This window comes from Phacochoerus africanus, chromosome 1 (assembly GCF_016906955.1).
Source record: "Phacochoerus africanus isolate WHEZ1 chromosome 1, ROS_Pafr_v1, whole genome shotgun sequence".
NCBI lineage: Eukaryota > Metazoa > Chordata > Mammalia > Artiodactyla > Suidae > Phacochoerus > Phacochoerus africanus.
In genome coordinates, this window is record NC_062544.1 from 241513878 (window position 1) to 241526819 (window position 12942).

At 34.4% G+C, this 12942-nt stretch overlaps 1 protein-coding gene across 1 annotated transcript; it reads right to left on the reverse strand.

Annotated features, from left to right (window-relative positions):
* Positions 1-521: 521 nt before the first annotated feature.
* On the reverse strand, positions 522-8437 carry LOC125111209 (olfactory receptor 5K3-like). Its single transcript, XM_047753086.1, has 2 exons — positions 7519-8437; positions 522-568 (listed from the first exon to the last, which is right to left on the reverse strand). Exons 1-2 carry the CDS (start codon positions 8435-8437, stop codon positions 522-524), a joined length of 966 nt encoding a protein of 321 aa, XP_047609042.1.
* Positions 8438-12942: the final 4505 nt, after the last annotated feature.

A 12942-nucleotide genomic window follows, 5' to 3' on the forward strand; every position in this document is an offset into this window, starting at 1 on the left:
ACCAACATCTACAGATGTTGGGGCCTGGCAACCAAATGTGTGAGGAGCTAGCCAAGCCTAATAGACCACTCACACAATCAGCCTGCCACAGCTGAAGGACTAAGGAAGCCCTTTTATGGTCGTACCTTGGGGCATATACCTTAGTTGACAAAAGGGAAATATGATGGTATACTTATTCCATCTCTAAAGTAAGGCCACCGCTGCAAGGTTTAGCTACATGACTGACATATACCTACCTAAAAATCAAAGGTAACTTGGACAAAATGAGGTGGCAGAGGAATATGTTCAAGTTGAAGTAACAAGATTAAGTCACAGGAAATGAATTAATTTATGTGGGTATAGGAAATCAACCTGAGAAAACTTTCAGAGTAATGATCATAAAGTTGATCATGGGAGAAGAGTGGACACAAAGAGTGAGAAGTTAGAATTATTTAACAAGAGTTAGAAAATATAAAGAACCACTATGTAGAGATGACGAATACAATAACTGAAATGAAAAATACACTAAAATCAATAGTAGACTAAATGACACAGAGGAGTGAATCACTATACTGGAAGACAGAGTAGAAGAAATAACTAACAGTGAACAGAAAAAAAATGTAAGAAAATGAAGACAATTTAAGAGACTCCTGGTACAACATTAAGTATATTAATATTCACAATGTAGGGAACCCATAAGGAAGAGAAAAGGGGGCTGAAAACATATTTGAAAACATAACAGCTGAAAAATTCCCTAAACCTGAGGAAGGAACATGTCAACCCATTTATGAAGCCCCAAGAAACCAATACATTACTAACCCCAAGAGAACACACCAGGATACAGTGTCAGTAATATGACAAAATTTAAAGATAGAGTGTATTAAAATCATATAGAGAAAATCAACAAATAACATACAAGGGAACTTCTCTAAGCATATAAGCTTATTTTTTGACAGAAATTCTCCAGGTTAGAAGGGAGTGGCACAATATATTAAAAGTGTTGGGAAGATAAAAATCTGTAACCAAGAATACCCTACCAAGCAAGGTTCATGTTCAGATTTGATGGAGTGATCAACATTTTTACAGGCAAGCAAAAGATGAAAATATTCAGTATCACCAAACCAGCTTTACAACAAATCCTAAAGGAAGTTTTTTAGGAGAAAGAGAAGAGGACATAACTAGAAACAAGAAAATTACAAAATGAAAAGACTCACTGGTAAAGGTAAACACATGATAAATGTAAGAGATAATCCACACATAAAGTTAGTAGGGAGGTAAAAAATGAAGTAGTACAATCATCTATGTCAACAACACGCAGTTAAGGAATACACAAACAAGTGTAAAATATGATATCAAAACCAATAATCATTTGTGCCATATATTAGATTTCAGATACGTGATATCATATGGTTTTGTCTTTCTCTTTCTGACTTACTTCTCTCAGTATGAGGGTCTCTAATTCTATCCATGTTGCTGCAAATGGCATTATTTTGTTTTTTTATAGCTGAGTAGTACTCCGTTGTGCATATATACATCTTCCTAATTCAGTCATCTTGAATGGATTAGCAATGAGATCCTGCTGTGTAGCACTGGATACTTTGTCTAGTCACTTATGATGGAGCTTGATAATGTGAGCAAAAGAATGTATAGATGTATGTGTAACTGGGTCACCATGCTGTCCAGTAGAAAAAAAAACTCTATATTGGGGAAATTAAAGGAAAATAATAATCATGAGGATGGAGTTTTTTAAAAATGCATTTCAAGTTATAGAGATGAGCACAGTACAACAATCATAGATAATAAAAATCATACTCAGTGGTTAAAAAGTGAAAGTATTTCCTCTAATATCCAGAGCAAAACAAGGATGGCCATTCTCACCAAAATTTTCAACATATTTTTGGAAGTTCTAGCCACATCATTCAGAGAAGAAAGAGAAATAAAGTGATCCAGATTGGAAAGGAAGAAATAAAATTGTCACTTTGGGTAGATGAAATGATTCCATATATAGAAAATCCAAAAGGTGCCACCGGAAAACTACTAGAGCTTTTCAGTGAACTTGGTAAATTTGCAGGGTACAAAATCGCAGATATTTTTTGCATTTCTCTACATGAACAATAAAGTATCAGAAAGGGAAATTAAGGAAACAATCTAATTTATCATCACGTCAAAAAGAGCAAAATACTTTGGAACAAACATTCATAAGGATGTAAAATCTTCTACTTGGAAAGCTGTGAAATCATGATGAAAGAACCTGGAGACAGCACAAATAAATGGAAAGATATACCATGGTATTGTATAGGAAAATAATACCTTGTTTTAATGTTTAAATTTTATTGAAGTATGTTTGATTTACAATGTTGTGTTAATTTCTGCTGTACAACATTTTCCATGTACATACATCCATTCTTTTTCAGACTTTTTTTCCCACAAAGACCATCTCAGAATATTGGGTAGATTTCCCTGTGCTACACAGCAGGTCCCTGTTGGCCAGTCTTTCCATACGCCACAGTGTGAATATGGCAGTCCCAAAATTATTGTCCATCCCTCCTACCCTACACCTGGCCAGATTGGTAACCATACATTTATTTTCAATGTCTGTGAATAGGTTTCTGTTCTGCAAATAAGCTCATTTGTTTCCTTTTTAAAAAAGATTCCACATTTGAGTCATATCATATGATATTTGTCTTTGACTCACTTCACTTAGTATATGTAGGTCCAACCATGTTACTGCAAATGACATTATTTCATTATGTTTTATGACTAATATTCCATTATGTATATGTACTACATTTCCTTTATCCATTCATCTATTGATGGACATTTAGATTGTTTCCATTGTCTTGGCTATTATGAATTGTGCTGCAATGAACTTAGGAGTGTATGTATCTTTTTGAATTATAGTTTTGACTGGATATATGTCCAGGATTGGATTGCTGGATCATATGGTATTTCTACATTTAGCTTTTTTTAGGAACCTCCATACTATTTCCAATAGTGGTTGTACCAATTTACATTCACACCAACCGAGTAGGATTGTTCCTTTTTCTCCAAGTCCTCTCCGAAATTTATTGCTTGTAGACTTTCTGATGAGGGCAATTCTGAACACTGTGAGGTGATAACAATAAGTGGAATAAGTCAAGGGCAAATATATTATGATATCACTTATATGTGGAATCTAACAAAATACAAAAACGTAGTGAATATGACGAAAGAAGCAGACTCACAGATAAAGAACGCAATCTAATGGTTACAGGTATGGGCCAAGGCCAGTATTGGGATTATAATCTCTTGGGTATAAGATAGGATATTAGGTTGTGTTGAATAACACGGGGAATATAGCCAATATTTGTAATAATGTAAATGCAGTGTAACATTTAAAATTATACATAAAAATTGTAGAGGGGAATTTTAAGAAAACTGGGAAAAGTTCAGACCTGAACTTCACACTTGGTGTTGTTAAATTATTTAGGGATTGCAATGATATTAAATAACATAGGAAATATCTGTGTTCCCTTGAGATGAATGTTGAATTATTTATGAGGGAAAATGTAATAGGGTCTTCATATACATGCATAGATGAAATATACATAGACACACATTTGGAGATAGCTTTCCAGTCAAATTTAAAGTGTTAACAACTGTTTAATCTTGACTTTAAAAATCCATTGGAATTCTCTTTTCTTCGTTTTGTTTGAAATTTGTCAAAAAAATTTGGAAGAAAAAGTCATTGATTCACATCATTTTTGAACCTCTTCTCTATTACCCCACCTACTTGACAATTTCACTTCTTGGAAGATATCTTTTTATGCTTTTATTTCTTTAAGCTATGTACAGTATGACTTAGTGGTTCAGGGCATGGATTTCCTGGGTATGATTCCTGAGTTTTACTTTTAGTAATTTATGTGGATAAATTATGTAAGATCTCTGTCTCTCATATTTTCAAAGTGGAGTTATACAAAATTAAAATGGTGTAATGAAGGTAAAAGAAAACAGATGTGATGAATAATTGAACAGGTACTGCTGAAACATATAAGCTAAAGGATGGCTTGACAATTATTTTAAAGAGAGTATAAAAGTGGGAGATAAAATACATGAATGTATCAATTAACATTTATCCAAATATGGATAACACATTTCTTCTACACAAGGTTAAGAACAGCTGTTGAATTATAAAACAAGATGAATATTATTCCAGTGACTGTGGATGTGTTTATCTGTAATTGACTCATTTATGCCTCCATTGTGTATTGACTTTATCTCTGGGTTGGTTTCCCTTTTGATGGCAAAATGGACATAGATTGTGCCAGATTTCATATCCACATACCATGAGGTTCAGTGGGAGAGACACTGATATTTTGTGGCTATCTTTTCAAATAAAGGATACATATTTCTCAGAAACATCAAGAGAATCACCTCTTTTATGTCACTGGCTGCAAATAAGTGACATATTCCTCCCTTAGCTGACATCTGGGATTCCGTGATGCTAGTGTTGGTGTGAGTGGTGCAGAAAATTTTGGTACCCTTAGAAAATGGAAACCAAATCAATGCAAGTATGAAAACTAAAAATATCCTTTGAAGTAGACAGTGAATATATGATGTACAGCTTATCTATGACTCAGTTCCCCCAAATATTTGATACCCAGATTCCTTATTGCTCATAAAGTATCTTATGAACATATAGATCCTTGTTCATGTGGATTTTATCTATCCACTTTTAACATATTATAAAATAAAAGAGAAAAAGAAGCAACAGAATGAAAGCATATCATAAAATCCAGGAAGCTTGAAAGAGACGTAATTAAAAAGTGGGTAGTAAATTAGGTTATCTGAAATTTACTCATATGTGATATAGGAGCTCCTATAGAAATGATTTTTAGTAATTAATTGAAAAATGAAAATAATAAACCTGAAACAGATTTACCTATATAAATATATTAAAACATATTGCAGCATATGTTTATTGAATGGCCAAATGTTAGGCACCTCGTTAAGTATTGGTGTTATAAAATCAATTATATAATGTTTGATATTCACAGGAAGAAGATAGGTCTTATTTTTATTATTCAATAAAATAAATATAGTTACAATTCACTATAATTTTTTTTTCCTTTAAAATGTTGCTCCTAACTGTGAACTCCTCTCCTTTTAAGGTATTCTCCAGGTTCAGTCCTCCTCATCTAATACATGATTTATGAAGTTAGTCTCCTTGCTTCAGGACTTTCACTTACAATCCATTGCAAGATCAGTTTTCTGAAATGTACAGTGTAATTACTCTGGTTATCAGTTTTCTGAAATGTACAGTATTATTAATTTAGTGTCTGATGGCTTTGAGATAATTTCAGATTTCTTAGGGTGGCATTTAAAAGACTTAGTAACCTGTCTGGCTTCCCCTTACCCCCACATTTGCCAACAATTCTCACCGATAGTTTCATCAGCTTTCTGACTCTGTCCCTCTGTACACCTCCCTCATCCCCATTCCCAATGCTACACTCATTTCCATAAACTTTGTCTTCAGACATAACCATTTCTATTTTCCTAGAAATAGAGTTTTTCCTGTTTTTAAGGGACATTTTACTCCTGATGCCATTTAAGAACTAAATATCTCAGACTACATGAATCTCCATTTTCTGCATTCCTCAGCATTTTTGGGGGGAAGGTAGAATTGATTCAAATTCTAGTTCACTTCTCTAACCTGTATGAATTTGAGCAAGCCCCTAAATATTACAAAGCATGGGATTTTTATTGAGGAAAATCATGAAAATTCACATGTAATAAATTGTCAGGTAATATATAAGAAAGGTCTGGCTTAGCAAGCGCCCAGCAGAGAATAGGTTCTTAGTAAATAATTTTCTCTTTCATATTTGCACATGTAAGGATCAGCAAATATTATTATTTTGGTTTTTAAATTTTTACTATTTTCTGTTTCATTCATGCCTGATTAGAATCTCCAGTTTTTGTTAATGCTGTGCTTACATCAGTAATTTATGTGAGGAAGTCCTGTCTTGGCTCAGTCTTAATAGATCCAACTAGTATTCATGAGGATGCAGGTTTAATTCCTGGCCTCACCCAGTGGGTTAAGAATCTGGCGATGCTGTGAACTGTGTTGTAAGTCAAAGATATAAGTTGTATCCTGTGTTGATGTGGCTGTGGCATAGGCCGGCAGCTACAGCTCTGATTCAACCTTTAGCCTGGGAATTTCCATGTTCAGCATGCCTGGCCCTAAAAAACACAACCAAAAAAATTGTGTTGGAACCATTTCAGATGGTGGTATTTTTTTTTGTCTTTTTGCCTTTTCTAGTGCCACTCCTGTGGCATATGGAGGTTCCCAGGCTAGGGGTCAAATCAGAGCTGTAGCTGCCAGCCTACACCAGAGCCACAGCAACATGGGATCTGAGCCACATCTGCAACCTACACCACAGCTCACGGCAATACCGGATCCTTAACCCACTGAGCAAGGCCAGGGATGGAACCCAAAACATCATGGTTCCTAGTTGGATTCTTTAACCACTGCACCACGGTGGGAACTCCATCAGATGGTGGTATTCTTAATAACAAGCAGGATAAATAAATACATCAGAGAGAAAAATATTTATTTACTTATATATTCTGGATTTGCACAGTCATAGATGATATTCAACCATTCAATCTACTTGAAAATATTAAATATATAGTTCTGTCAATATAAGGAGCATCATCGTCAAGCACAGATTTTTAAATCACCAATGTGCATATATTATAATTCAGAGAACTTGAGAGAATTCGACAAATCTAAAGAGGAAAATATATATTCTCTGTGATATCATATTCAAATGAAGTCTAGAACAACTTGAAATTATAATACAATTAAAATATATTGCTAACTTCTGTCAAATGGTGTTTCTGAAAATTAATATTTGAGAATTTGGGATATGGGGAAGTTTATAAGATTATGCCTTGGGATTCCAGAAATTTTTCCAAAAATATTAAATGCAGGTGACCTTTATATGTAAGGATTTTAATTCCTATCATTTAATGAATTTGTTGAAAAAACTTATACTCTGAAACATAGATAAGAAGTGTAACTAATTACACTCTGATAAAATTGTGACCTCAAGAGTAATTATTTAGCTGATTCCTGATGTAAAATAGTTGCTTAAATTTTTGAATACAGTTTACGTTTGTTTATTAGATTGATACACCATCATGTTTCAGTAATTGGAGGGAGTGGGATGGATTGGGAGCTTGGGGTTAATAGATGCAAACTATTGCTTTTGAAATAGATTAGCCATGAGATCCTGCTGTGTACCACTGAGGACTACGTCTAGTCACTTATGATGGAGCATGATAATGGGAGAAAAAAGAATATACATGTATGTGTAACTAGGTCACCATGCTGTACAGTAGAAAAAAATTGTATTGGGGAAATAACAATAAAAAAATAAAAAAAGAGAAATACCCATTTTGCAGCTTCTGAGTACTCTTGATTTTGATAGAAAGTTTAACAAATTAAAATCAGTTGCCCATGTGGGAAAATATTTGTTTCATAATGTTATGAAGTCTTCTTCATGATTTTTTTGGTAACATTTATTACTTCCTTGTTTCTTAAGCTATAAATAAAAGGGTTTAATAAAGGAATAACTAGAGTATAAAAAATAGCAACAGGAATATCTTTATCTCCTTCATTACCTGAATTTGGTCCAACATACATGAAGAGAAGAGAACCATAGAATATGGAGACAGAGAGAAAGTGGGATGCACAAGTAGATAAGGCTTTGCCTTTGCCCTTGTTGGATTTCATTGTGAAAATTGTGAAAAGGATAAAAAGATAAGAGATTATTACTATGGTGATAGAGAAGGTTAAAATTGACCCAGCCAAGATAAATAACATCATTTCATTGATATAAGGGTCAATACAGGAGAGTCTGAACAATGGAAGAACATCACAAAAGAAGTGATTAATTTGATTAAACTTACAGAAAGTTAACCTAAACAGAAACCCTATTTGAATCATGGGATGCATGTTTCCGGCTATATAGGCTCCTGTAATCATTTGAAGGCAGAGTTTGTTTGACATCCTGGTGTGGTACTGCAGTGGGTTGCAGATGGCCACATAGCGATCATAGGCCATTGCTGCTAGGAGAAAGCAGTCTGTAGTTTCAGCCAGGCAGAGAAAATAAAATTGTGCCATGCATTCATAGAGGGAAATGATTCTGTCCTTAGAAAAGAAGTTCTGTAGCATCTTGGGGGTGATGGCACTGGAACAACAGGAATCCATCAGAGCAAGGTTACCCAGAAAGATGTACATTGGTGTGTGAAGACGAGACTCAGCAAATATCAGTGCCACAAGACCAAGGTTTCCCACCATGGTGATCAGGTAGATAGTAAGGAACACCAGAAACAGAATGGTCCTCAGCTCTGGGTGATTACTAAATCCTGTGAGGATAAATTCTGTTGTCAAGGAGTGGTTATCCTCAATCATATCCACTTTCTCTGTTGAAATCTGAATTGTGGAGACAAAAGATCTGAAATTAGAGTGTATGGTTTTCCTTTCAAAATTTTCCTTTATGAGGATTGGTGCTCTTTTTAAGCTTACCCCTTTTCTCTGGGATACAGGAACACATACCTATAGGGGACATGCATTTCTGTGGAAAGTAAGCTTTTTAGATCTTGACTTTGAAACTTGGGATTCCCAAAACTATTTTGATAATTCTAAAGATTATGCTTACAGTGGAAAAGAATTGTCCTTATGAATTTATGAAGAATATTATAATATGTATGGTACCCATATTTCATTCAGTATTCCCCAAAAATGTCAGTTTTTATAGTGGAGTTCCTTAAATATCAAATCATTTTACATATATATATATATTTTAATTGAGCAACATATGTTTATATATTCTCTCAAGTGAGTGAATATTTGAATAGTATAAACAGGTTAATTTTATATCTTAGGAATTCCATGTAAATCACTAAGGATAAAGTAGACGACTATTGATCTTTAAAGACAATTATTTTGGATGCTAAGAAAATAAATACCCATATGTTATCACTTCTTTCCCAGTGTCATGCTAAATCCATTATTCTTTTGAATGTGCCAAGATATCTAAGTCCTTTGCTTCCTTATGTAAAGCATAGTTTTTATATAATGATACTTAATAAAGTTTATTCAGTGCCCTAGAATACACCAATCTCCACTATTCTGAACTATTAAGAGTATCTTATATACCCAACATAATCTATAATCACTTGTGTATAATCTAACATTGCTCTTCTTCATTTTGTCATTTATAATTTCCTTTGTATATTTTTGATATTTTAAGGTTTTCCGTGACTTATAATTATTATACTAGATGTACAATGTTACAGGGAAAATAGCATGATTGATTCCCTTCCTACATCTAGTCCAGTGATCTGGGATGAATGAATTTGTTTTCAGTATCCTGCCAGTGATCTGTAGTGAACTATCTGGTATGTGCAGATTGAGACAATTTTGAAGAGCAGTTTACAGAGGACATTATTCAAAGTTCATTGTTTAAAAATATCTGTATTTCTTTTTCCTGAATTAATTGACCTGATATTTTTCCATTTCCTAAAAAAACTACATAAGACTTTCTCAAATATATCACAATTCTTTAAAAGCTAATAAGTAATATTTAGCCATGCCTTTATACTTTAGTTTTCTAACACTTAGCAATATAGAAAATCCTTTAAATCTTAATATGATGTGTGAGAACCAATTTTTGTTTTCTTTCGAAAGTCTACCTTTGTACTAATAGTTAGTGATCTACAAAATATTTTTAGTGTATAAGCACATAAATTCTATGGTCAAAATTGTTTACATCAATTTCAAAATACAATCACTGACTAAAAGTTTTATTTTTTGTTTTAAAATATTAAACTTTGCCAATTTATTATTCATCCAAGATAGAAATAACATTCATGTGCATGCATGAATTATGTAAAAGAATTATAATTTGTCCTTACCTGTGTCTTTTGGAGTTCTGCCTTTGAAACAGAGGCCTAATAAGTTGTAGTAATTTTTTCATTCTTATTTCCCATAGTCTTACATTTTTGAATAGCCAGAATGATAAATTGTTAAAATATAACAAGAAAGATGCTTAATCATTCAGAAAAATAAATAGTAATTGATGATAATATTAACAGTAAAAGTAAATTGGAATATTCCTCTAAATTTCACTGAGAAGTGTTGTTAACACCTCATTTGCTTTATGGTGTGAAGTCTATTAGAATTACAGAATATAAACCTGGTCTCTAAGCATTTGGGCTTAAAAGAATAAATCTGGGAGACTACCAAGAGGTCAGTGTCAATAAATATTTTCTTTACAATGTAAATTTAGATTTAATTTTTCCATCAAATGCTAAAGGGATTTCCGTATAATGACTTCAGTGTATTTCTATGGGGAGTTTTGGTCACTAAGACATACATTTCCTGACATTAATTAAAGATGACCTGTGGGGAGTTCCCATTGTGGATCATGGGGTTAAGAACTGGACATAGTGTCCATGAGGATATGGGTTTGATCTCTGGCTTTGCTCAGTGGGTTAGGTATCTGATGTTGACTAAGGCTGCAGCACAGTTCACAGAACCCATCTTGGATCTAGGATCCCCCACTGCTGTGGCTGTATTGAAGACTGGCAGCTTTAGCTTTGAATTGACCCCTAGCCCTGAAACTTCCATATGCCATATTTTGGCCTCAAAAGGAAAAAAAAATTACCTGTTAAAAAAAATGAGGTTAAAGTAAAAGACCTTCCTTAAAGTCACTAAGGCAATTCGAGATCATCTTTCTGATTCTTATGTAACTGAATGCATTTTTACAAATCTGTTCATACATTTTGTAAAATGTAAAAAGGAGCAGAAGAGTCAAGTTGCTATCATCTCTTACTGGAATAATTAATATGTTTATCAGATTAATATGGCTTATGAACTGTGCTTTTTTATTACTCAATTAATTTATTACATTTATAGTTGTACAATGATCATCACAACCCAATTTTATAGGATTTCCATCCCAAAACCCCAGTGCATCCCTCTACCCCCCAAACTGTCATCTTTGGAAACCATTAGTTTTTCAAATTCTGTGAGTTAGTATCTGTTCTGAAAGAAGTTCATTCTGTCCTTTTTTCAGATTCCACATGACAGTGAAAGCATTTGATGTTTGTGTCTCATTGTCTCACTGACTTCACTCAGCATGGTAGTTTCTACATCCTCCATGTTGCTAAAACTGCTGGTATTTTGTTCATTTTAATGGCTGAGTAATATTTCATTGTGTATATGTACCACATCTTCTTGATCCACTCCTCTGTCAATGGACATTTAGGTTGTTTCCATGACTTAGCTATTGCAAATAGTGCTGCAATGAATATTCAGAGTACGTGTGTCTTTTTGAGTCATGGTTTTCTCTGGATAGATGCCCAGGAGTGGGATTGCTGGATCAAATGGTAGTTCTATTTTTAGTTTTCTGAGGAATCTCCATACTGTTTTCCACAAGGGTTGCACCAATTTATAATCCAACAAACAGTGTAACAGGGTTCCTTTTTCTCCACACCCTCTCTAGAATTTATTGTTTGTAGACTTTGTGATGACAACCATTCTCACTGGTGTAAGGTGATACCTCATAGTGGTTTTGATTTGCATTTCTCTAATTTTAATGAGTGATGTTGTACATCTTTTCAGCAGAGAAGTAAAAGAAATAAAAGGAATCCAAATTGGAAAGGAAGTAGTAAAACTATCACTGTTTCCAGATGACATGATACTATACCTAGAGAATCCTAAAGACTCTACCAGAAAACTGTTAGAGCTCATCGATGAATTTGGCAGTCAAAGGATACAAAATTAATACACAGAAATCGACAGCATTTCTATACACCAACAATGAAAGATCAGAAAGAGAAATTAGGGAAGCAATCCCATTTACCATCGCATCCAAAAGAATAAAACACCTAGGAGTAAACCTACCTAAAGAGACAAAAGACCTGTGCTCTGAAAACTATATGACACTGATGAAAGATATCAAAGGTGACACAACTAGATGGAAAGACATACAATGCTCTTGGATTGAAAGAGTCAATATTATCAAAATGACTATACTACCCAAGGCAATCTAGAGATTCAATGCAATCCCTATCAAATTATCAAGGACATTTTTCACAGAACTCAAACAAAAAATTTTTTTTTTGTCTTTTTGCCATTTCTTGGGCTGCTCCCACGGCATACGGAGGTTCCCAGGCTAGGGGTCGAATCAGAGCTGTAGCTGCCAGCCTATGCCAGAACCACAGCAATACAGGATCCAAGCTGCGTCTGCAACCTACACCACAGCTCATGGCAACGCTGGTTCCTTAACCCACTGAGCAAGGGCAGGGATCAAACCTGCAACCTCATGGTTCCTAGTTGGATTCGTTAACCACTGCACCACGATGGGAACTCCTGAACAAAATATTTTAGTTTTTTGAAGCACAAAAGACCCAGAATAGCCAAAGATATCCTGAAAAAGAAGAAAGGAAGTGGAAGAATCAGGCTCCCTGACTTCAGACTATACTACAAAGCGATAATCATCAAAACCATATGGTACTGGCACAAAGACAGAAATATAGATCAGTGGAACAGGATTGAACTATGTTTGAATTTGGAGCAGATACTAAAAGATATAGAAGATTCAGTGGGTACAGCATCAAGATGACAGAGGAATAAGACCCCGTGTTCACCTTCTCTCACAAACATATCAAAAAAAATGTACTGTGTAACAATTTGCACAGAACATCTAGTAAACACTGGCAGAACACCTTAAACCTCCAAAAATAGCAAGAACCCCTCCACATAACTATGTAGAACAAAAGGGGGGAAAAGAGAGAAAACTTAATAAGGATGGGAAAAACACTCTTGAGAGGGAGCTGTGAAAGAGGAAAGGAATCCACATGCTGGGTAGCATCCTGATGGGCAGAACATCCCAGATCGGGGGACCTCAA

Bases quoted from the DNA above. Each gene is read 5' to 3' on its own strand.
- LOC125111209 (XM_047753086.1), bottom strand. From the start codon at position 8,437: ATGATTGAGGATAACCACTCCTTGACAACAGAATTTATCCTCACAGGA. The intron at 569-7,518 runs AGACTTCATAAC...TTAGTTATTTCT, and splicing joins TACCAAAAAAATCATGAAGA to TCTACTCTGTCTTCCAGTAT.